This window comes from Bufo gargarizans, chromosome 4 (genome assembly GCF_014858855.1).
Source record: "Bufo gargarizans isolate SCDJY-AF-19 chromosome 4, ASM1485885v1, whole genome shotgun sequence".
In the NCBI taxonomy this organism is placed as follows: Eukaryota; Metazoa; Chordata; class Amphibia; order Anura; family Bufonidae; genus Bufo; species Bufo gargarizans.
The window spans coordinates 245,846,549-245,868,321 of NC_058083.1; the positions used below are offsets into that span (position 1 = coordinate 245,846,549).

Below are 21,773 nucleotides of genomic sequence, written 5' to 3' on the forward strand. Positions count from 1 at the left end.
TTCATGGTCAAATAGCCCTTACACAGCCTGGAGGTGTGTTTGGGGTCATTGTCCTGTTGAAAAATAAATGATGGTCCAACTAAACGCAAACCGGATGGAATAGCATGCCGCTGCAAGATGCTGTGGTAGCCATGCTGGTTCAGTATGCCTTGAATTTTGAATAAATCCCCAACAGTGTCACCAGCAAAGCACCCCCACACCATCACACCTCCCACGGTGGGAACCAGGCATGTAGAGTCCATCCGTTCACCTTTTCTGCGTCGCACAAAGACACGGTGGTTGGAACCAAAGATCTCAAATTTGGACTTATCAGACCAAAGCACAGATTTCCACTGGTCTAATGTCCATTCCTTGTGTTTTTTTAGCCCAAACAAGTCTCTTCTGCTTGTTGCCTGTCCTTAGCAGTGGTTTCCTAGCAGATATTCTACCATGAAGACCTGATTCACACAGTCTCCTCTTAACAGTTGTTCTAGAGATGTGACTGCTGCTAGAACTCTGTGTGGCATTGACCTGGTCTCTAATCTGAGCTGCTGTTAACCTGCGATTTCTGAGGCTGGTGACTCAGATGAACTTATCCTCCGCAGCAGAGGTGACTCTTGGTCTTCCTTTCTTTGGGCGGTCCGCATGTCAGCCAGTTTCTTTGTAGCGCTTGATGGTTTTTGTGACTGCACTTGGGGACATTTTCAAAGTTTTCCCAATTTTTCAGACTGACTGACCTTCATTTCTTAAAGTAATGATGGCCACTCATTTTTCTTTACTTAGCTGCTTTTTTCTTGCCATAATACAAATTCTAACAGTCTATTCAGTAGGACTATGAGCTGTGTATCCACCTGACTTCTCCACAACGCAACTGATGGTCCCAACCCCATTTATAAGGCAAGAAATCCCACTTATTACACCTGTGAAGTGAAAACCATTTTAGGTGACTACCTCTTGAAGCTCATCAAGAGAATGCCAAGAGTGTGCAAAGCAGTAATCAAAGCAAAAGGTGGTGTAGGAGAGTTCCTGGGGTGGTAGTAGACGGGAGGTACGTGCCACCGGGGGTCCTGGCCCCGGTGGAGTAAGAGCCAGAAAAGTGCATTTTGCAGCGGTTATGCGGTTAACACAGCAGATCCGAGCCGGCTCTTATTGGGAGCAGGCAGATATGCGGGCGGGTGCCTGTCTCCCCACGGTCCAGGCCAGGTTTTGCAGGGAAGGGTTAAAACCTGACCAGCAACAAGGGTGTGGTGGGCAATGTGAAGCTTCGGTGTTCTCTGGCTGTGAGAGTGAGAAGTGGAAGTGAGCTGGGCTGTGTGCTGAGGCCTGTGGAGGACTGTGCAGGATCCTGCAGCTGAAACCAGGAGGGATCCGTGTCCTGTGGCTAGAAGCAAGACCCATGGACTTACTTCACCAAGGAGAAAAAGGTGACATTACTCCTGGCTTTAAATAGACTTTGCTTTATGTGACTGAAACAGGCCTCAAGTAGCCTGCAGCAGGGACTTGCTGTGTTTGAACTATTATTTTGCTGTTGTGTGTGACCACCCTCCCTATGAACTGCACCGTCTTTCACAAATATGCACCGTGTGAATAAACAAAGCATCGTGTTTTACACCAAGACCATTCTGTGTTGCCTCTATACTGCACTCGCTACCACTGCCTACCAGAGCGGATCCCCACAGTGGCTACTTTGAAGAACCTAGAATATGACATATTTTCAGTTGTTTCACACTTTTTTGTTATGTATATAATTCCACATGTGTTAATTCATAGTTTTGATGCCTTCAGTGTGAATCTACAATTTTCATAGTCATGAAAATAAAGAAAACTCTTTGAATGAGAAGGTGTGTCCAAAATTTTGGTCTGTACTATATATATATATATATATATATATATATATTAGTGTTGAGCAAATCGAGCTTCGGATCCAAGATCCAAACTCGATTCGTTCAAAACTTAGTTTTAATGCTGCACAGAGATCTGTATCTGTACAGCACTAAAATGTATGGCCTCCGACGAGGCAAAATTGGAAGCCATGCATGCCCATGCCATCACACTGCCTCAATCAAGTTTTACATAGGATGTGGTGTGCTTTGGATCATGAACCGTATCAAGCCTTCTCCGTAATTTCTTCTTCCCATCAGGTTGCTCTTAGTTTCATCTGTCCAAAGAATGCTGTTCCAGAAATGGGCTGGCTTCTTTACATTTTTTTTGGGCAAAGTCTAATCTTCCCTTTCGATTTTTGAGGCTGATTAATGGTTTTCACCTTGTCCTTGCTTTATGGTAGACTTAGATACTAATACACCTACAGATGTAGCAGGGTTAGCACTCAAGCTCTTAACTCAAATTTCTTAACTCATTGCGTTATCTTGAGAAAAAAGCCATTGAAAAGCAATTGAAGGTGTTTGCTTAACGCATTTAGTTTAGATAGCACATATCATAAAGCATGAGTGTTAACCCTACTACATCCCTACCTCCTGGAGAATGTTCTTCACTTGGGTGGATGTTGTGAAGGGGTTTTTCCTCAACATGGAAAGGGTTCTGCGGTCATCCACAACTGTTGTCTTCCGTGGACGCTCAGGCCTTTTTGAGTTTGTGAGTTCACCAATGCGCCCTTTTTTTTTTACCAGAATTTACCAAACTGTTGATTTGGCCACACTTAAAATTTCCGCTATCTCTCTGATGGATTTTTTCATTTTTTTCAAACTAATAATGGTCTGTTTCACTTCCATTGAGAGCTTCTTTAACAGTATGCTGCTCACAGAAACAGCTTTCAAATGCAAAATACCACACCTGGAATTAACTCCAGACCTTTTACTTGCTTAATTGATGATGAATTACTGAGGAAATAGCCTATGAAGCCCATTAAATAGCTTTTGAGATAATTGTCCTATTATCTTTTGGTCCCTTGAAAAAGAGACAGCTACATATTAAGGGCTCTTTCACACCTGCGTTCTTGTCTTCCGGCATAGAGTTCCGTCGTCGGGGCTCTATGCCGGAAGAATCCTGATCAGGATTATCCCCATGCATTCTGAATGGAGTGAAATCCGTTCAGGATGCATCAGGATGTCTTCAGTTCCGGAACGGAACGTTTTTTGGCCGGAGAAAATACCGCAGCATGCTGCGCTTTTTCCTCCGGCCAAAAATCCTGAAGACTTGCTGCAAGGCCGGATCCGGAATGAATGCCCATTGAAAGGCATTGATCCGGATCCGGCCTTAAGCTAAACGTCGTTTCGGCGCATTGCCGGATCCGACGTTTAGCTTTTTTAGAGTGGTTACCATGGCTGCCGGGACGCTAAATTCCTGGCAGCCATGGTAAAGTGTAGCGGGGAGCAGTATACTTACCATCCGTGACGCTTCCGGGGTGCTCCAGAGTGACGTCAAGGCGCCCCAAGCGCATGGATCACGTGATCGCATGGCACGTCATCCATGCGCATGGGGCGCTCTGACGTCACTCTGGAGCGCCCCGGGAGCCGCGCGGACTGTAAGTATACCGCTCCCCCGCTCCCCGCTCCTACTATGGCAACCAGGACTTTAATAGCGTCCTGGGTGCCATAGTAACACTGAAAGCATTTTGAAGACGGATCAGTCTTCAAATGCTTTCAGTACACTTGCGTTTTTCCGGATCCGGCGTGTAATTCTGGCAAGTTGAGTACACGCCGGATCCGGACAACGCAAGTGTGAAAGAGGCCTAAAGAGTTGTAATTCCTAAACCCTTCCTCCAATAAGGATGTGAATACCCCAAATTAAAGTTGGATAGGGGATAACTATCAGATTGGTAGGGGTCCTACCGCTGGGACTCCCACTGATTACGAGAATGTCTGCCCCAATACCCTGTGAAGCCTCCTTGAAACGGATTGACCAGCTGGTAGGAAAAGTGCTTTGCTGCACTATTCATTTCTATGAGAGCGCTGAAGGTAACCGAGTACAGCGCTCGGCTATCTCTGGCACTCCCATAGAAATTAATGCAACTTGTTATAACTAGAATACCCCTTTAACTGTATATTTTTATGTCACTCTTTTCCTTTGACTGTGGCTGGAATCACAACTCAGACTTTTTTTCATGATAGATTTTTCAGTTGCACTCTATATTATTCATATAGCCATCTTCTTTGTGAAGGCCACTCCACGAGTCCAATTGTTAAGACAACTTTGGTTGGTCATCTCAAGGAACTCACAGTATTATTGTAATGTTTTTTTTCTCCATTTCACAACATACAGTATATAACATCTATGCATTTTTGCAGGCTTACAGCGTTTGTATTTAGATGCTTTCTACAAGCTCGGCCCTTCATATACATAAATGAAGATGTTTTGAATGGAACAGTAGAATGGTTGGTACAGTATCAAGATATTAACACTGGCATATTTTCTGAACCTGGACGTGTCATTCATCAAGAGCTACAAGGTGGACTGAATGGTCCCATCACCCTTACAGCCTATATAGTCACCTCACTGCTAGAAGATGAATTCTACAGAGTAAGCACAACTTGGGACATAATGAGGGGCATTTATCAAAGCTACTTTGTCACTATTGTTGCATAAAAAGTCACAAATGATGGCGCACACCATATTTGAACCATTATTGGTGACTTTTTGAGCTTCTCGCCACTGGCATGGCTTAGAGTGCCAGCTGAATTTACTATATCTTACACCATAAACTGGCATAAGTTATAGCTCAAGTCTCCGCCAGCTCCTGCTGGTTCCAGAGATGTGCCTAACTTATTAGGAGGCATCTGCCTCTTAATAAATTAGGCTAATCTTACTACAACTCAGGAGGATCAAGACTGATGTATAGGAACACCAGTCTTAATAAATCTCCCCCCAGTGTTTTCTTTAACAACTGCTGGCTTTAATCTCATTGATGTAACTTTTTAAATTAAAGATGTAATGAATTGGAATCCTACTGCTGATGTGTAGAACGAAGAGGCAGGGTGTAGTTGAGGAATTACCGTAATTAACTACAACCTCCCCCTTCAATTTAAAGGTACAGTCACATGGCCAGGTTTCTACATGCAGTTTTGGACACCAAAATCAGTAGTAGGTCATAGATGGAAAAAAAAGTATAAAGGACATATAAAGTACAACTCCTCCTCTTTTTTAATTCACCCCTGGTTAAGGTTTCCAAAACTGCATGCAGAAACCTGACAGTGTGGCTGTACCCTGAAGTTATTTTTATGCCTATTACAGAAAGGAATATACACTTATTCCATGCCAAAATACCCATAACATTCACTAACGCATTGTCTTCCATTTAGGGTATGGCTTCACGGCAAAACTTGTCACGCAACAGCTGTCGCGGCCTGGATCACAAAGTAGTGGTGGTCCTATAGAAATGAATAGGATTGCCATGCCAGTCACAAGGAATCTGACACTGCTGTTGGAATCACTGCTTCTCTTGCCGTGTAGCCATACCCTTATTTCACTAAAAATGATGTGAGAGATTTATCGAAACTTTTATCAAAACTGTTGCAAAGGAAAACTGGCTTAGCTGCACATAGCAACAAATCAGATTACACTTTTCATTTTTCAGAGCTTGTTTGAAAATGAAAGGATCAATCTGATTGGTTGCTATATATATACACAAATCTGATTAAATCATTGTTTGAATTTTTTTCAGCATCAATATCAGTCCAGAATTCAGAAGGCTGTGCAATACCTTGAAAGCAAATACAGTGAAGGGATAACTAGTAATTACACTCTGTCAATTGTGGTCTATGCTCTATCACTGGCCAACAGCAGCAAAGCAGAAGCCGCCTTGAATGAGCTCAGTTCCAGAGCAAGCATTACAGGTATAGATTTAAAAAAATGCTGAAAAATTACACTTTCTTTCAATTACTGCCAAAATAGACTAATGTGGTGCAGCTTTCACTTACTAGTGACTTGGAATAATGCAGTATGTAACTTAAAATGTACCTGTTATAATGTGTTTTTTTTTTTTTTTTGCTTAAAAGTAGTATGGCCCCGCAAAAAAATTGTTCATTTTGCGCAAAAGGATAGGACATTTCTGCTCAGCTGCGATCCGTGTTTTGCGGATCCATGATTTGCAGACCATAAAACACTTATGGCCATGTGCACGAGCCTTAACAGCTTGTATTTCCCATCTTACAGACAGGGGAGATTTACCCAAGACCGACACTTTTTTTTTGTAGTTCTTGATATCTCCTGTGCTGCCGGAGGATGCGCCTAATTTATAACGAAGGCTCTGAGCTGCCCTAGAAAACTGGTCAAAAATGAAGATAAATTTGTTATGGCTAATGGGCGGGGGGGAAAGGATAGGGTTAACCTGTGACAATATTTTTTAAGCTAGATATCAGGCAAAACTTCCCTTTTGTGTCATGTCCAAAATCTTTTTCAGTAGCCTAAGTGGGACTACATGCTGTATGAGGAGAGGCAGAGCACCATTTGGGAGACATCTGATCTGAGTACAAATCACTCTGTACACCCCAACCAGAGATACGGAATATCATTGTTTGGTTAGCAGAGACCTAGCAAAATTCTGGACATTGGCAACATTTGGTTCAATGTTATTGATAACAGAATCCACAGTATTATTATTTACCCCTTCCTGACTTAGGTCTCATTCACACATACGTGTATTTTCGTATATGATCTATACAAGTGTATTACTGTACAGCGGTAGCGGTGGCGGCGCGAAGCGCACGGTGTCATAGCAACCAATGACGCCGTGCGCTCGTGCACTCAGCAGGACGGCAGACTGGGCGGTCTGTGAAAATCCACGTATGTGTGAATGAGGCCTTAAAGAGGACCTTTCATGGGTCCAGACATTATAGGAAGGAGGAGACTGCCCTGATTCTCAATGGGTGTCTCCTTCTCCCCGGCTGTAGCACCGTCTAATTGCAGCAGAGAGCGTCACAGCCAGGGAGAAGGTGAGTATTTTTCTCCCTGGCTGTGACGCTCCCCGCTGCGATTGGACATCGCTACAGCCAGAGGAGAAGGAGATTCCCACAGAGAAAGACTCAGTCTCCTTCTCATTGCTCCGATGCTATTAATTAGCATACAGGGATAATACAACCGGGGGCCACAGCGGGCAAATGGCGCAGCGCCCAGAAAAAAATTGTCAGTGCAATTAGATCCCTGCACTATGACCTACATATCCTGTTACTTAGTTTATAATGTCTGGACCCATGAAAGATCCTCTTTACCAATTTTCTTTTTTTTTTTTTACTCTCTTCCTGGAGCCATAACATAAATTTTTTTAATTCACATAGATATATGAGGGATTTTTTTTTTTTTTGCAGGACAAGTTGTACTTTCTAATAGCACCATGTACTATTGTACACGATGTAGTGGGAAACTGGAAATATCAAAATGGCCATAGTTTTATGGGTTTTGTTTTTTTTGGGCAATCTCTAATGTGGTGAAAATGACAATTATCTTGATTCTGCAGATCAGTGTAATTACGGCGATTTTTATAGTTTTTATTGTGTTTTAATACATTTACATTATTTTTTTTTTTAAATGTCTTTACATCACTATATTTTGACCCCCATTAATGTTTTATATCTACATCTATAAAGCTGTGTGAAGGCTCATTTTTTGTAGGGGGATCTGTGTATGACCTTTTGATTAGTTTTTATTCAATTTTGTTGGGAAGGTAAACAACAACAACAAAAAAACGTGAATTGGCCATTTTGATTTTCTCTTCGTTCACCATACAGGATAAATAATGTTATATTTAAATAATTTGGGAGTTTTAAGATGTGGTAATACTAATGACGTTTATTGCTTTTATTATTATTTTTTATTTGTAAAATAGGAAAAGGGGTGATCTGAATAAATACTGTATATTTTTAATGTCTTTTTAAAAACTTTTCAATGCTTTTTTTTTTATTTTTTATTTTTTTACACTTACCGTATTTTTTGTCTCCCTAGGCGATTATGCAATCTATGGGAGAATCACTACCTTTCTATCAAGCCCTGTCACAGAGATGACCTGATAGAAACTTCTCTATGGCAGGCCTTGGGGGGTCTTCAGTAGGCCCTGAGCTTAGCGCTCTCTGTATTTGACTGCCCAAATGCTGTGACCATGAGTGACCATGGCATCTCGGTGATTAAAAGTCATGGACTCTGCCTCCAGCTAATATGGTGCCGACTCAGCTCCTGAACAGGCTTCATCTTTAATGTCCCAACTTCCACCATACATGTACAGTGGATGTTGATGAGGGATTAGACAGTTCCACGTCTTTAGTTTGGCTTAAAATCTAATCACCATATGCACACACATATGCACAATAAAGGCAATTTTATAGGCAATCTGTTTTTGGTGTGTAATAAACACCATAAACACATGAAAAACCTATACAACCAGGGGAAAACATACAGTTGTAAGTCATGATCCAATGCATAAACCTCAATGGTATTTTATTTTGCAATTTGTGTATCTAGGAAGTACAAAGTACTGGTCTACATCATCTCAACAAACAAACAATTACTGGCAGCCAAGAACGACCGATATTGAGACAGCAGCATATGCCCTGCTTTCCTACTACAAGCAGGGTAGAATCCTTGATGGTATTCTTGTCATGAAATGGCTGAGTGAACAAAGGAATCATCTTGGAGGATATTCATCCACTCAGGTAATGAATCAAGAAGAATTTAACGTTTAATTTACTGTTTTAGAAATGTTCCAATTTTATCTATCATATGATTAAAGAAACATTAGAGGTGTTCATCCCTGGAAGTGTTGAGCAAGCATGCTTGGCCTAACACCAGTTCGGCCGAATACTGCGTGTGCTCGAGCACGATGCTCGAGTCTCCTCCCTGCGCATTACGCAGCCAATAAACTTGAAGGTAAGTACTGCCACTCACTGTAATGCCGTAGCCATGTTGGTTACTGGCATTACAGTGATTGGCTGGCCAGAACGCGTCATCGGGTGCTATAAAGCACCCGATGACAAGTGGTTCGGCTCAGTCTTAGTCAGGGACAGTTGTGCTGTAGAAGGGACAGATAGTGTAGGGAATTTAATTAAATTTATTTGTTAGGCAGGGTTGGAGTTAGAGACGCAAAAGTACTTTTAAGGACTATTGTTGTGTCTGGTAGCAATATATATTTTTAGCGTAACCTGCGCTAAATTGCGTGAAATTGTTAGAGACCCAAAAGTCCTTTAAGGACTATTGTTGTATCTGGAGCAGCAATATATATTTTTTGCGCAACCTGCGCTAAAATAGCTTGCAGTTGTTTGGCTGACAACGACATTATCTGCGCTACATGTCCTGTGTAATGTGTGCGCAACCTAAAAATATCTGTGACATGCAGTCTACTTTTTTCGTAGATGGTGTCCGCTGCAGACAGTGACATTACCTGCGCTACATCTCCTGTATAACGTTTGCGCGTCCTAAAAATATCTTTGACATACAGTCTACTTTTTCCATAGACGCTGCGGACAGCGACATTATATGTGCTACATCTCCTGTTTAACGTTTGCGCATCCTAAAAATATGTGTGACATCCAGTGTACTTTTTCCGTAGACGCTGCGAATAGTGACATTACCTGCGCTACATCTCCGTATAACGTTTCTGCATCCCAAATATTTGTGACATTGACTGTAATTTTTTTCTTAGCTGCTGTTGACAGCAGTGCCATTACCTGCGCTACCTCTCCTGTATAACGTTTCCGCATCCCAAATATCTGTGACATTGATGGTAATTTTTCTTAGCCACTGGTGACAGCAGCGCCATTACCTGCGCTACCTCTCCTGTATAATGTTTCCGCATCCCAAATATTTGTAACATTGACTGTAAATTTTTTTCTTAGCCGCTGTCGACAGCAGTGCCATTACCTGCACTACATCTCCTGTATAACATTTCCACATCCCAAATATCTGTGACATTGACTGTAATTTTTTTTTAGCCACTGGTGACAGCAGCGCCATTACCTTTGGTACCTCTCCTGTATAACGTTTCCGCATCCCAAATATCTGTGACATTGACTGTAATTTTTTCTTAGCCGCTGTTGACAGCTGCACTATTGCCTGTGGTACAGTACCTCTACTGTATAACATTTCCGCCTCCCAAATATCTATGACATTGACTGTAATTTTTTTGCGCATACACTTAAAACAACTGCGCTACTGTACGTTAGACATACTTGAAAGCATATATACCATATAATATGATGAAGGTGAGCAGTATGGGATGGGAAGTAGCCATGCTGCTAATGAAGCATACAGAGGCCATGGCCCTGGGCGCAGTGAAACTGTGCCTGCTGACAGAGCACAAGAAACACACTCATCCACGATACCTAGCTTCATGTCCAGGTTTTCAGGGTGGCACAGGACACCACTCTCGAAGTCAGACCACTGCGAGCAGGTGCTCGGTTGGATTGCAGCAGATAATGCTTCCAGTCGGTTAAGCACCAGCCTGTCTTCCACAAAGTCCAGTCTCAGTAGCTAAGAGTCTGGTCAACAGAATCCTTGCCCTGATCCTCCTTCTTCCCACCATGTAGAGTCTTTGCAAACAAGTGATCCCACACTCGGATATTCAGAGGAGCTCTTTTCATCGCCATTCCTTAATTTGTGCCTCTTGCCAAGCCCGCTTGAAGAGCAACATGAGGAGATCTTGTGCCCTGATTCCCAAACTCTTGAGCATCCACAGTTACAAGAAGATAACGGTGGGGAACAGCAATTAGTGTTTCACAAGGTGGATGATGATGATGAGACACAGTTACCAATAAGTCAACGGCAATTAGTGTCTCAAGAGGTTGATGATGAAGATGAGACACAGTTGTCAATAAGTGAGGTTGTTAGGTTAGGTCAACAAGTCAGGAGGATGACTAGAGTGAGGAAGTGGAAGAGGATGTGGTGGACGATGAAATCACTGACCCAACCTGGGAAGGTGGCAAGCCGAGCAAGGACAGCGGTACAGAGGGGGAGGGATCCGCAGCACCGCAACAGGCTGGAAGAGGCAGTAGGGTGGCAAAAAGGAGAAGGCAGGCCACACCAAATAGGCCCGCAACTGTTCCCCCAGAGCACCCCTTTGCAGCAATCTCCCTAGCCAAGGGGTAGGTATTCCGCAATCTGGTACTTTTTTTTATGAAAGTGCGGACGATAAAAGAATTGTAATTTGCAACGTGTGCCATACCAAAATGAGCAGGGGCGTGAACACTAGCAACCTTACCACCACCAGAATGATCTGCCACATGGCATCAAAGCACCCTAATAGGTGGGCCGAACTCCTGGGTCCACAATCAGTGTCTGTGGGTCACACCACTGCCCTCTTACCCTGTGTTACATGCTGGCCAATCTCCTGTCCAAGACACAGGCCTGGATGCCTCCCGCACTGCACTTGGACTTTCGCAAACACCATCAGCTAGCACATCCACTTCTGTGTCCAAGCGCAGCGTACAGATGTCCATACCCCAGGCCTTTGAACGAAAGCGCAAATACCTAGCCACCCACCCACAGGCCATAGCGCTAAATTCACACCTTTTCAAATTGCCTGGCCCTGGAAATGTTGCCATTTAGGCTTCTGGACACTGAGGCTTTCCGCAGCCTGATGGCGGCGGCCGTTCCTCGTTACTCAGTCCCCAGCCGCCACTATTTTGCCCGGTGTGCTGTCTCCACCTTACACCAGCATGTGTCCTGTAACATCATCCATGCCCTGACCAACGCAGCTATTGGGAAGGTCCACTTAACAACTGACACATGGACAAGTGCTTGTGGCCAGGGACACTACATTTCCCTGATGGCACACTGGGTGAACGTTGTGTAGGGCGGGAGCGAGTCATACCCTGGGATGGCACAGGTGCTACCGACGCCAAGGATTGTGGGCCCTACTTCCATCAGGATTTCCGCCAACACCTACATTAGTGGCTGCAACCCCCCTTCTCCTCCTCCACCTCCTCCTCCACTTCCACCTCTGAATTATCATCTTGTAGCCATCAGTCAGTAGCTGGAAGCAGTGTAGCACTGCAATGGGGAAGTGGCAACAGGCCGTGCTGAAACGTATTTGCTTAGGTGACAAACAGCACACCGCTGCAGAGCTATGGCAGGGTATAATGGACCAGGCATGGTGGCTTTGGAGCTCAGCAAGCTCACACACATACCATGCCTAGCCCTCATGTTAAAGTGGTATATATATTTAGTGGTTCATCGGTTTCTCAAAACCTACCCCAATTTGCCTGAGCTACTGGTGAAGATGTGCTGCGTGTGTGCCCATTTCAGAAAGTCATCTACAGCTGCCACCGGTCTGGCAGCGCTGCAGCAGCGCTTGCAATTGCCAGCTCATCTACTGTTGTGCGATGTGAGCACGCGCTGGAACTCCATGTACCACATGTTGGTCAGGCTTTGTAAGCAGCAGAGGGCAGTAGTGGAATACTAGCTGCAACTTGGTCGTCGCCTTTCCAGTCAGCTTCCGCTCTTCACAAGCGATGAGTGGGCATGGATGTCTGACTTCTGTGAGGTTTTATGCAACTTTGAGGAATCAACACAATCAACATGGTGAGCGGGATGCCGCTATTATCAGCATAACCATCCCACTTCTGTATTTACTGAAATGCTCGCTGGTCACAATGAAGGCGGACGCTTTGCATGTGGAAGAGGTGGAAATGGGGGAAGACAGTGCACAGGGTGATAGTCAGACCACCCTCATTTCATCTTCTCAGCGCTAATTGGATGATGATGATGATGAGGAGGAGGAGCAGGAGATGCTTGCCGCTGCTACAGTGGGTAGTACCCATAGCAGGTTTATTCTGTTCAGCGTGGATGGGCCGAACAGGAGGAAGAGGATGATGAGATTGAGAGTCATCCTCCTGATAAGGACAGCGAAGTCTTGTCTGTTGGGACTCTGGCACACATGGCTGACTTTATGTTATGCTGCCTTTCCCGTGACCGTCGCTTTGTACGCATTTTGGCCAACACCGATTACTGGTTGTTTCCCCTTTTCGACCCCCGCTACAAAGATGACTTCTCATCTCTCATTCCTGTGGTCGAGAGGACTAGCAAAATGGTGCAATACCAGAAGGTCTTTGTGGAAAAATTGCTCCAAAGATTTCCAGCTGACAATGCTGGCGGCAGAGTAAGTTGTTACTTGGGCATCCGAGGAGGGGAGACAAGGGGAACACACAACAGTTCCAACAGAGGCAGTGCAACAGTCTCCAAGGCCTGGGACAGTTTCATGACACCCCACCAGCACCCTCACCCTGATGCGCGGCCTACTGTCACAAGGAGGAAAATATTTTGGAAGACGGTGAAGGAGAACGTAGCAGACCGTGTCTGCGTCCTCAATGATCCCTTTATGCCGTAAAACTATTGGGTGTCCAAGCTGGACATGTGGCACAAACTTGGAGGTGCTGGCCTGCCCTGCCGCCAGAATTTTGTCAGAGCGGGTATTTAGTGCTGCTGGGAGCATAATAACTGATAAGCGCATTCGTCTGTCAACTGAAAATGCTGACCGGTTCACTCTTATCAAAATGAACAAGGCCTGGATTGCCTCTTACTTCTCTACTCCACCAGAGGAAAGCGGCTAAACATAAAGGCACTTTAAATGTGGCTTTTATGGTGTATTGAATACACTGTATTCCCATGCACCCCTTCCACCACAAAAAAGGGTATATGGTTCAATCTTCCTTTTCTCGTCCTCCTCCTCCACCTCCATCATATCAACATGCTTATTGGGCTGCCCTCGCTCCTAATGTTTTAGAGGGTCAGCTCTGCAGCAGGCCCTCAACCATAATTTTTTTGATGGTCAACTCAGCAGCAGGCCCTCACCCATAATTTTTTCCTTGGTCAGATCAGCAGCAGGCACTCGCCCCTAATGTTTTAGAGAGTCAGCTCACCAGCAGACCATCAACCATAATTTTTTCAATGGTAAGCTCAGCAGCAGGCCCTCAACCATAATTTTTTCGATGCTCGCAGGCACTCACTCCTAATGTTTTAGATGGTTTGCTCAGCAGCAGGCCCTCGCCCCTAATGTTTTAGATGGTCAGCTCGGCAGCAGGCCCTCGCCCCTAATGTTTTAGATGGTCAGCTCAGCAGAAGGCCCTCGCCCATAATTTTTTCCATGGTCAGATCAGCAGCATGCACTTGCCCCTAATGTTTTAGAGAGTCAGCTCAGCAGCAGACCCTCACCCATAATTTTTTCCATGGTCATATCAGCAGCAGGCCCTCACCCCTAATGTTTTAGATGGTCAGCTCGGCAGCAGGCCCTCGCCCATAATGTTTTAGATGGTCAGCTCGGCAGCAGGCCCTCGCCCATAATGCTTTAGATGGTCAGCTCAGCAGTAGGCTCTCACCCATAATGTTTCAGATCAGGCACCCTCAAACTGCGGCCCTCCAGCTGTTGTAAAACTATAACTCCCACAATGCCCTGCTGTAGGCTGTTCGGGCATGCTGGGAGTTGTAGTTTTGCAACAGCTGGAGGGCCACAGTTTGAGGATGCCTGTTTTAGATGGTCCGCTCAGCATCAGGCCCTCACCCATAATGTTTTAGATGGTCAGATCAGCATCAGGCCCTCGCCTATAATGTTTTAGAGAGTCAGCTGAGCAGCAGACCCTCACCCCTAATGTTTTATATGGTCAGCTCAGCAGCAGACCCTCACCCCTAATGTTTTAGATGGTCAGCTCAGCAGCAGGTCCTCGTCTATAATTTTTTCCAAGGTCAGATCAGCAGCAGGCACTCGCCCCTAATGTTTTAGAGAGTCAGCTCAGCAGCAGACCCTCAACCATAATTTTTTCGATGCTCAGCTCAGCTGCAGGCCCTCACCCATAATTTTTTCCATGGTCAGATCAGCAGCAGGCACTCGCCCCTTTTGTTTTAGAGAGTCAGCTCGGCAGCAGACCCTCACCCCTAATGTTTTAGATGGTCAGCTCAGCAGCAGGCCCTCGCCCATAATGTTTTAGATCAGCTCAGCAGCAGGCCCTCGCCCATAATGTTTTAGATGGTCAGCTCAGCAGAAGGCTCTCACCCATAATGTTTTAGATGGTTTTAGATGGTTCCGCTCGGCATCAGGTCCTCGTCCATAATGTTTTAGAAAGTCAACTCAGCAGCAGACCCTCATGCCTAATGTTTTAGATGGTCAGCTCAGCAGCAGACCCTCACCCCTAATGTTTTAGATGGTCAGCTCAGCAGCAGACCCTCACCCCTAATGTTTTAGATGGTCAGCTCAGCAGCAGACCCTCACCCCTAATGTTTTAGAAGGTAGGATCAGCAGCAGGCCCTTGCTCCTAATGTTTTTGAGGGTCACCAGCAGGACATCAATTTTTCAAGGGTGTATATGATGCCCTCTTTTATGTGTAATAAAGGGTGTATTGGAGTGCCGGTTCCTTGTAATTTTTGGTAGCCCTTTAACTTAGTGCATAGGCTTTAGAGGTGTAGGAGTCCCACTACCTGAACAATTGTACCACAACGTGAATGAGGCCCTTCTTTATGTGATATACAGGTTGTATCGGAGTGCCTCTTTCTTGTAATTTTTGGCAGCACTTGCACTTCATATACAAGTAAATATACATTTAAATTTTCCCTCTAAAATCGGCGTACTACTCGGACAACATCACTCCCAGGTCCTGGGAGTCCAAAATGCATCCAGACATCTTCCCCATACTGTTCCCGAACCATTTCATTGGTGTTTCCATCATTTCCATTTTTGACCTTTTCATGTGAACCAGACACCCTCCCCAGGGGGTGCCTGGTTTAATGCTCGGGTTCTTCCATTAACTTCCATTGTGCTCCAGCATCCCGAGGTGTTCTACTCGAGCACCCGAGCACTTTGGTGCTCGATCAACACTAATCCCTGGGGGCCTTCACTCCCATGACCCAGTGACAGGACCCATGGGGGACAGATCACACGGCAGCCAGTGAATGGCTGCTACAGCCACGTGACCCACATCAAACCGGATGCAGTGCAGTGGAAGTGAAGGAACTGGAGACTTGTGGCTGGATCAGGTAAGTATAATTCCCTCCACAAGGACAGCCATGACGGCAGGTCTACCCAAGAGAACAACAACTTTAAGATATTTCCTATAATAATCTTTATATAGAGCCAACATATTCTGCAGAGTTTATCTGAGAGCCGCATTCTCTTCACTGTTTACCAGTTTGCCGTCAACATCACAGTGGTAAGCAGGTGTAATAGCAGCTCCTCCATCCCTATTCACTTCAGTGGTAAAGAGCAGTTACACTCCGTCTGCTCCTTCCCATTAAAGTGAATGAGACAGCGAAGATCATACCTGCTCACCGCTGCCGTTACGACAGAAAGCAGGTAAACAGTGAAGAGAATGCCGCACTTGCTCCAGTGCTGCGTTCTCTTCAAACAGCTGATCAGTGAGGGAGTCAGACCCCGCTGATCTGATATTGATGAGGACATCAATATAGGAAACAGACAAACCCCTTTAAATATCTGTAAAGAATAAATCAAGGCAATTGAGAAAGCTCGTTGGAAGAACGAGTGAAACCTTTTCAAGAAATCTACAGTAAGTCCAGTTGCCTTGATTTTATTCTTTACAGATATACCATGACCTGGATAAATGAGAACCTTCATAGACAAACCCCTTTTAAAGACAACAGGCCTATACTGGGAAAGTCATAATAACTACTCCAAGTTAGGGCTGAAACTAGGCATAGATTCGAAGTCGATTCATTCAAATACTTTAATTTTAATGCTGTTTCCGTACAGCATTAAAATGTATTGGCTTCGTGGAGCCAAAGTTCGTCTCACCTGATGTCGCTCAACACTTAGGTGTATTACTAATGTATTCATATCTGCGTATTTATAAACAATTTAAGATAGAAATCAGAAGTGATTTGTACTGAGTGAAAAGAAAGCACCACGGCACTCACCACTAATCTCAAATTGCAGTTGCAGTTTATTCCATTGTTGCACAAAAGTAGTGGACGTGGACGATACACAGGTGCATGAATCGGCACGTCGATTCGCTCAAGCCTAGCTGAAAACCATGACTGTATTACGGAATTTCCGTAGGCACAGCCTAAACTGCTCTTCTTTTATATAATACATGAATTATACATTTTTGTATTGCTGTATTTTCACTTTCGCTGACCATATATTTTCTATCTTACAAAGGATACAGTGATGGCGCTGCAGGCTTTGTCGCTGTTCGTGCCAGTGGTGAACTTTAAGGAAGGTGCAACATCTCTTACACTGACAGTGACTGGATCAGGATCATTTGTACCAAAAACATTTCAGGTCGACAGCACCAGAAATCTATTAGTGTTACAAAGACAGCAGGTAAATGGGGGGAAATTATCATTAGGGTGATAATGTGTTGGTGTACTTTGTGCCAAATGTATTAAACCTTGTTTTTGGCACATATCTGTTTGTAAAGGAATGCTACTCCAGTTTTTCTATGCCACCCCCTTACTGGAGAGACTTTGGGAATTTTTTTTGTAACTTTTTAAAAACTGGCAGTGATAAATCTAAAGTAATAGCTAATCATGCCCACTTTTCCACCCACTTTTCAAAACTGGATTGAGTGATGTAAACGTGCAGCAAAAAAGTCACAATTTTTTGCAGTAGTAACTCCTAAAAGTCCTATTTTGTGACTTTGAAGCCGGAATTCTGGAGTGCAGAAGGTTATAAATTACCCCCTCCCCCAAGTATGTATAAAATCAGAAGGATCAACCCTAGTAATGCCTAGTAGGATTGATCCTGGTGATTAAAAGATATACCTGTCTTGTGAAAATCAGTTGCAACATTCTTGAGCATAAAGAATAAGTATTTTTCTCAAAACTGTTGCAACTGATTTTCACAGGACAGGTATATTTTTTAATTATCAGAGTCATCTCTACCAGGCAGTATGCCTGGTTTAATAGGGTTGATGCTGCTGACATGTGCTCTTTAAAGGCTCTATAAAAGGAGCTGTAATATGTTACTTAAATTCTATGAGATCCTACTGTATCTCCATATGACTTGCATTGCATTGCTTCTAGGGGAATATATCTCTTTATTATGGTGTCATATGGCAGGGCACAGAATCTTTCCCATAGAAAGTAGCCGTAGAGTCTTTGTGGATGTGGTTCTGCCATGTGTTTGGTACCTTATTATATTGCTCTATAATTACAAGTTTAAGTTTGTATGTGCCTTAGATCTCTCATCACACTAGTGTGATGACTAGTGTTGAGCGAATCGAAGTGGACTTCGATCCGAATTTCAGGAAAAATTCTATTCATCACGAAGCCGAATTTCCTTGTGCTTCATAGTAACGAATCAATTTTTCCTAAAATGGTGGCTGAGAACAAATTATACTCACCTCATCCACTTGCTTGCGGAGATGCCATCCGCTCCCGTCTTGAATGAAGAAATCCCACCAAAGGACCTGCGGCGAGCATGATGACCTCATCATGTAATCACGCTGGGCACATGCAGTAATGTCCACGCCATACATTGGAAAGCGATAACAAATCAAATTTCTTGTCGAAGTTCGGTGACGCAACTGAATTTAATTTTTCAACTTCGCTCATCCTGAAAATGTTCATAGTTTGGCTGCTTCGCCGAACTTCGACAAGGAATTCAATTTGTTATGAAAGCTGTGTTTGGAGCTATGAGCTATGGAGCTATGACAACTATGTTTTGTTCATTTTCAAATTGAATCTGGATGGACCCCACTGGACTAATTTTTAACAGCTTAAGACTACATCTCTCATCATCAAAAGTACAAAAAATCCAGATAAAACCGCCAATGAACCCCATTGATATTAGTGTGAACATAGCCCTAAAAATTGATTTGTCTATAATATTAAATTAAAAATTTGATTAAATCTTTTGTTAACAATAACATTTCTTTAAAAAATAGATTGAAGTTCCTCAACCCCTTTTAATTAACGTTACTGCAGTAGGAAGAGGATTAGCTATTTTTCAGGTATGTAATCAATATTATGAACAGTTGGACTATTTTTTGTTTTTAATACGGTTTGTAACTACTGTACTTGCATGGTAACTGCAGCACAGCTCCATTCAAGTAAAGGGGGCCGACTGTATTTCCCTGCACACCCGCGTGGTCAGGAGAAGTGATGTGCAGGGAAAAATAGTGAAGGGGCCTCAGCGCTTAATTTTCAGGACCAATGGGGGATCTAGAGGTTGGATCTCCACCAATCGTAAAGTGATGGCAAATCCAATCCATAGTTTATATAACTGTGCAAAATGGTAATTGGGAAATACTGAATTCAGGTCATGACATCTATTTCCGATGATATAAAGGATTTTAATGGAGAAGGAAATACTTTGCACTATGCTAACCCTGATTTTAGCAAATTACATTATAGCCAGCTGCATTTTAATGTCAAAGGTATTGTGCTGCCATTAACTGCGGTTTTAATATAATTCAGCATGAAAAACTGGTTACTTTTATCATTTACTTTCTGTTCCAGAAATGCTGCAGTTGTGAGATATTCTCTTTACTTCATTATCATGGCGTCCCTTGGTGTTTATTCTGTATAGTAATGTGCACGTCCACCTACTGAGGTGGTCACACATGCTCAGCTCCATCCTTTAACTGCCACCAGCCATATGTACTGTTAGAAGCTGTGACAGTTACAACAAGAGAGCTGTAGCAGAAAGTACACCCCCCTATGAGAGGACATGCCCCCTGGGAAAGGACACCCCCTGAGCTGTGTGCAATAGGGAAAGAGATGTAGCAGAAAGTAGACACCCCTGAGCTGCCAGCTTGAAATGAATCTAGAGATATCTGGATCCGTGTGAGGTACAGGGCTGGCTGTAGCTTTGTTAGAAAGAGATTATGTATTATATGAGGTCTGATTTCATTTGCTACATCAATCATGGCATAACCCTTTAAATATTAAAGAAAGCATTTCAGAAATTTTTGTCAGATAGTTGAAGAAAAAAACATTCATGGTCTGTAAATAATACCGCTACGGTTGCTTACTAAAAACCCCACATTACCTTTCCTTTCAGGCACCTAATTCTCTTGATTGTAACAGTTATCTTGATATCTAGTGAAATTCAAGTTTGAGGAAAGACTAGTTACTTTCTCCTCCACTCACATCTAGTTTAAAGAACACTTGTCAATACTATGGTACAGCCACGCATGGCGGATCTACCATAAGTCTGCAGCAGCAAAATATGCGACAACGGCGTAAAATGTGTTGTGGGAATCCATGCAGGAATGCTGCAGATTGCCCTTTCTGCATTTGCATTCTGCATTTCCCTTTCTGGAAATGTATAACATAAGTTGACATGCTGCTGATTTAAAATACATACCACATGTTACGTGGGGCTTGTCTTGCTGAAACATCTGTAGACCATGGATAATATTTGTCAAAATCGCTGTGAATTTCTGTGCACAATTCCGCTATGGGAAATTTACAGTGTATTTGTCAGGTATGCCCGTACCCATAAGCTTGTTAAACAAAATACTGGCTTAGCTGTCCATAGCAACCAATCACATTCATCCTGTCATTTTTGACAACTCCTTTGGAAAATGAAAGGTGTAATCTGATTGGTTGCTATTGGCAACTAAGCCAGTTCTACTTTACACTAGTTTGATAAATGACCCCAATAGACTTATAGTTTGTAATGGTGGTGAATGTTCTGGTGTATTCACTAAGTTTTAAACAAGGAATTGGGTTAAATACAGTCAATGGGCATCCAGAAAGTAGCACGAGGCAGACATATTAAATTGTCTTACTCATAGCAACCTATCCCAGCTCAGCTTTCATTTTTCAAGAGCACTAGAAGTAATGAAAGCTGTGTTGTGATTGGTTGCTATGGACGGGTTTTCTTTTAGACAGAAATTAATATGGCCTGTCTCACTCATTTATAATGGGCAGAGAGAATAATTTTCACGGACGTATGTACTTTCCTGATATTTTTTTATTTGTTTTACTTGTCATCTATTTTACATGAGAATTTTTTGTAATAGTTAAGCTTTTTAAAAATATTCAAAAGACATAAATAAGTCCATATACTATATGAAATATTAAACCCATGTTATACCTCTGCTGAGTTCAAATAAAGGACTTTTTTTTTACATTTTTTTCCCTCAGCTTAATTTAGCATATAATAGGAAGACATCTACTAGAGCTAAGAGAAACTCCCCTGCACAACAAGCTTTCCAGTTAGATGTGACGGTGACGGAAGACAAAAGTAACATTCAAAAACTTTCTGTGGACGTATGTACCCGGTAAGACCTGACTGTCCAGGGGTACCACAAGTTATCCAATCTACATTTTATGAAGCACTAATTCTGTAAGAATATTAGTTCTGTGACCATATTTGTAAATTCTGTATGTATATACAGTGGAGGAAATAATTATTTGACCCCTCACTGATTTTGTAAGTTTGTCCAATGACAAAGAAATGAAAAGTCTCAGAACAGTATCATTTCAATGGTAGGTTTATTGTAACAGTGGCAGATAGCACATCAAAAGGAAAATCGAAAAAATAACTTTAAATAAAAGATAGCAACTGATTTGCATTTCATTGAGTGAAATAAGTATTTGAACCCCTACCAACCATTAAGAGTTCTGGCTCCCACAGAGTGGTTAGACACTTCTACTCAATTAGTCACCCTCATTAAGGACACCTGTCTTAACTAGTCACCTGTATAAAAGACACCTGTCCACAGAATCAATCAATCAAGCAGACTCCAAACTCTCCAACATGGGAAAGACCATGGGAAAGACCAAAGAGCTGTCCAAGGATGTCAGAGACAAAATTGTAGACCTGCACAAGGCTGGAATGGGCTACAAAACCATTAGCAAGAAGCTGGGAGAGAAGGTGACAACTGTTGGTGCGATTGTTCGAAAATGGAAGGAGCACAAAATGACCATCAATCGACCTCGCTCTGGGGCTCCACGCAAGA

General features: G+C 43.3%; 1 protein-coding gene across 1 annotated transcript in view; it reads left to right on the plus strand.

Annotated features, from left to right (window-relative positions):
• The window catches only part of LOC122934567 (CD109 antigen-like), a 110,795-nt gene that overhangs the window by 80,830 nt on the left and 8,192 nt on the right, over nucleotides 1-21,773 (plus strand). Inside the window, exons 25-30 of the mRNA XM_044290137.1 lie at nucleotides 4,224-4,455; nucleotides 5,597-5,768; nucleotides 8,386-8,576; nucleotides 17,018-17,182; nucleotides 18,747-18,812; nucleotides 20,956-21,092. Coding sequence (XP_044146072.1) covers nucleotides 4,224-4,455; nucleotides 5,597-5,768; nucleotides 8,386-8,576; nucleotides 17,018-17,182; nucleotides 18,747-18,812; nucleotides 20,956-21,092 — 963 coding nt within the window. The remainder of the gene's footprint in view (nucleotides 1-4,223; nucleotides 4,456-5,596; nucleotides 5,769-8,385; nucleotides 8,577-17,017; nucleotides 17,183-18,746; nucleotides 18,813-20,955; nucleotides 21,093-21,773) is intronic.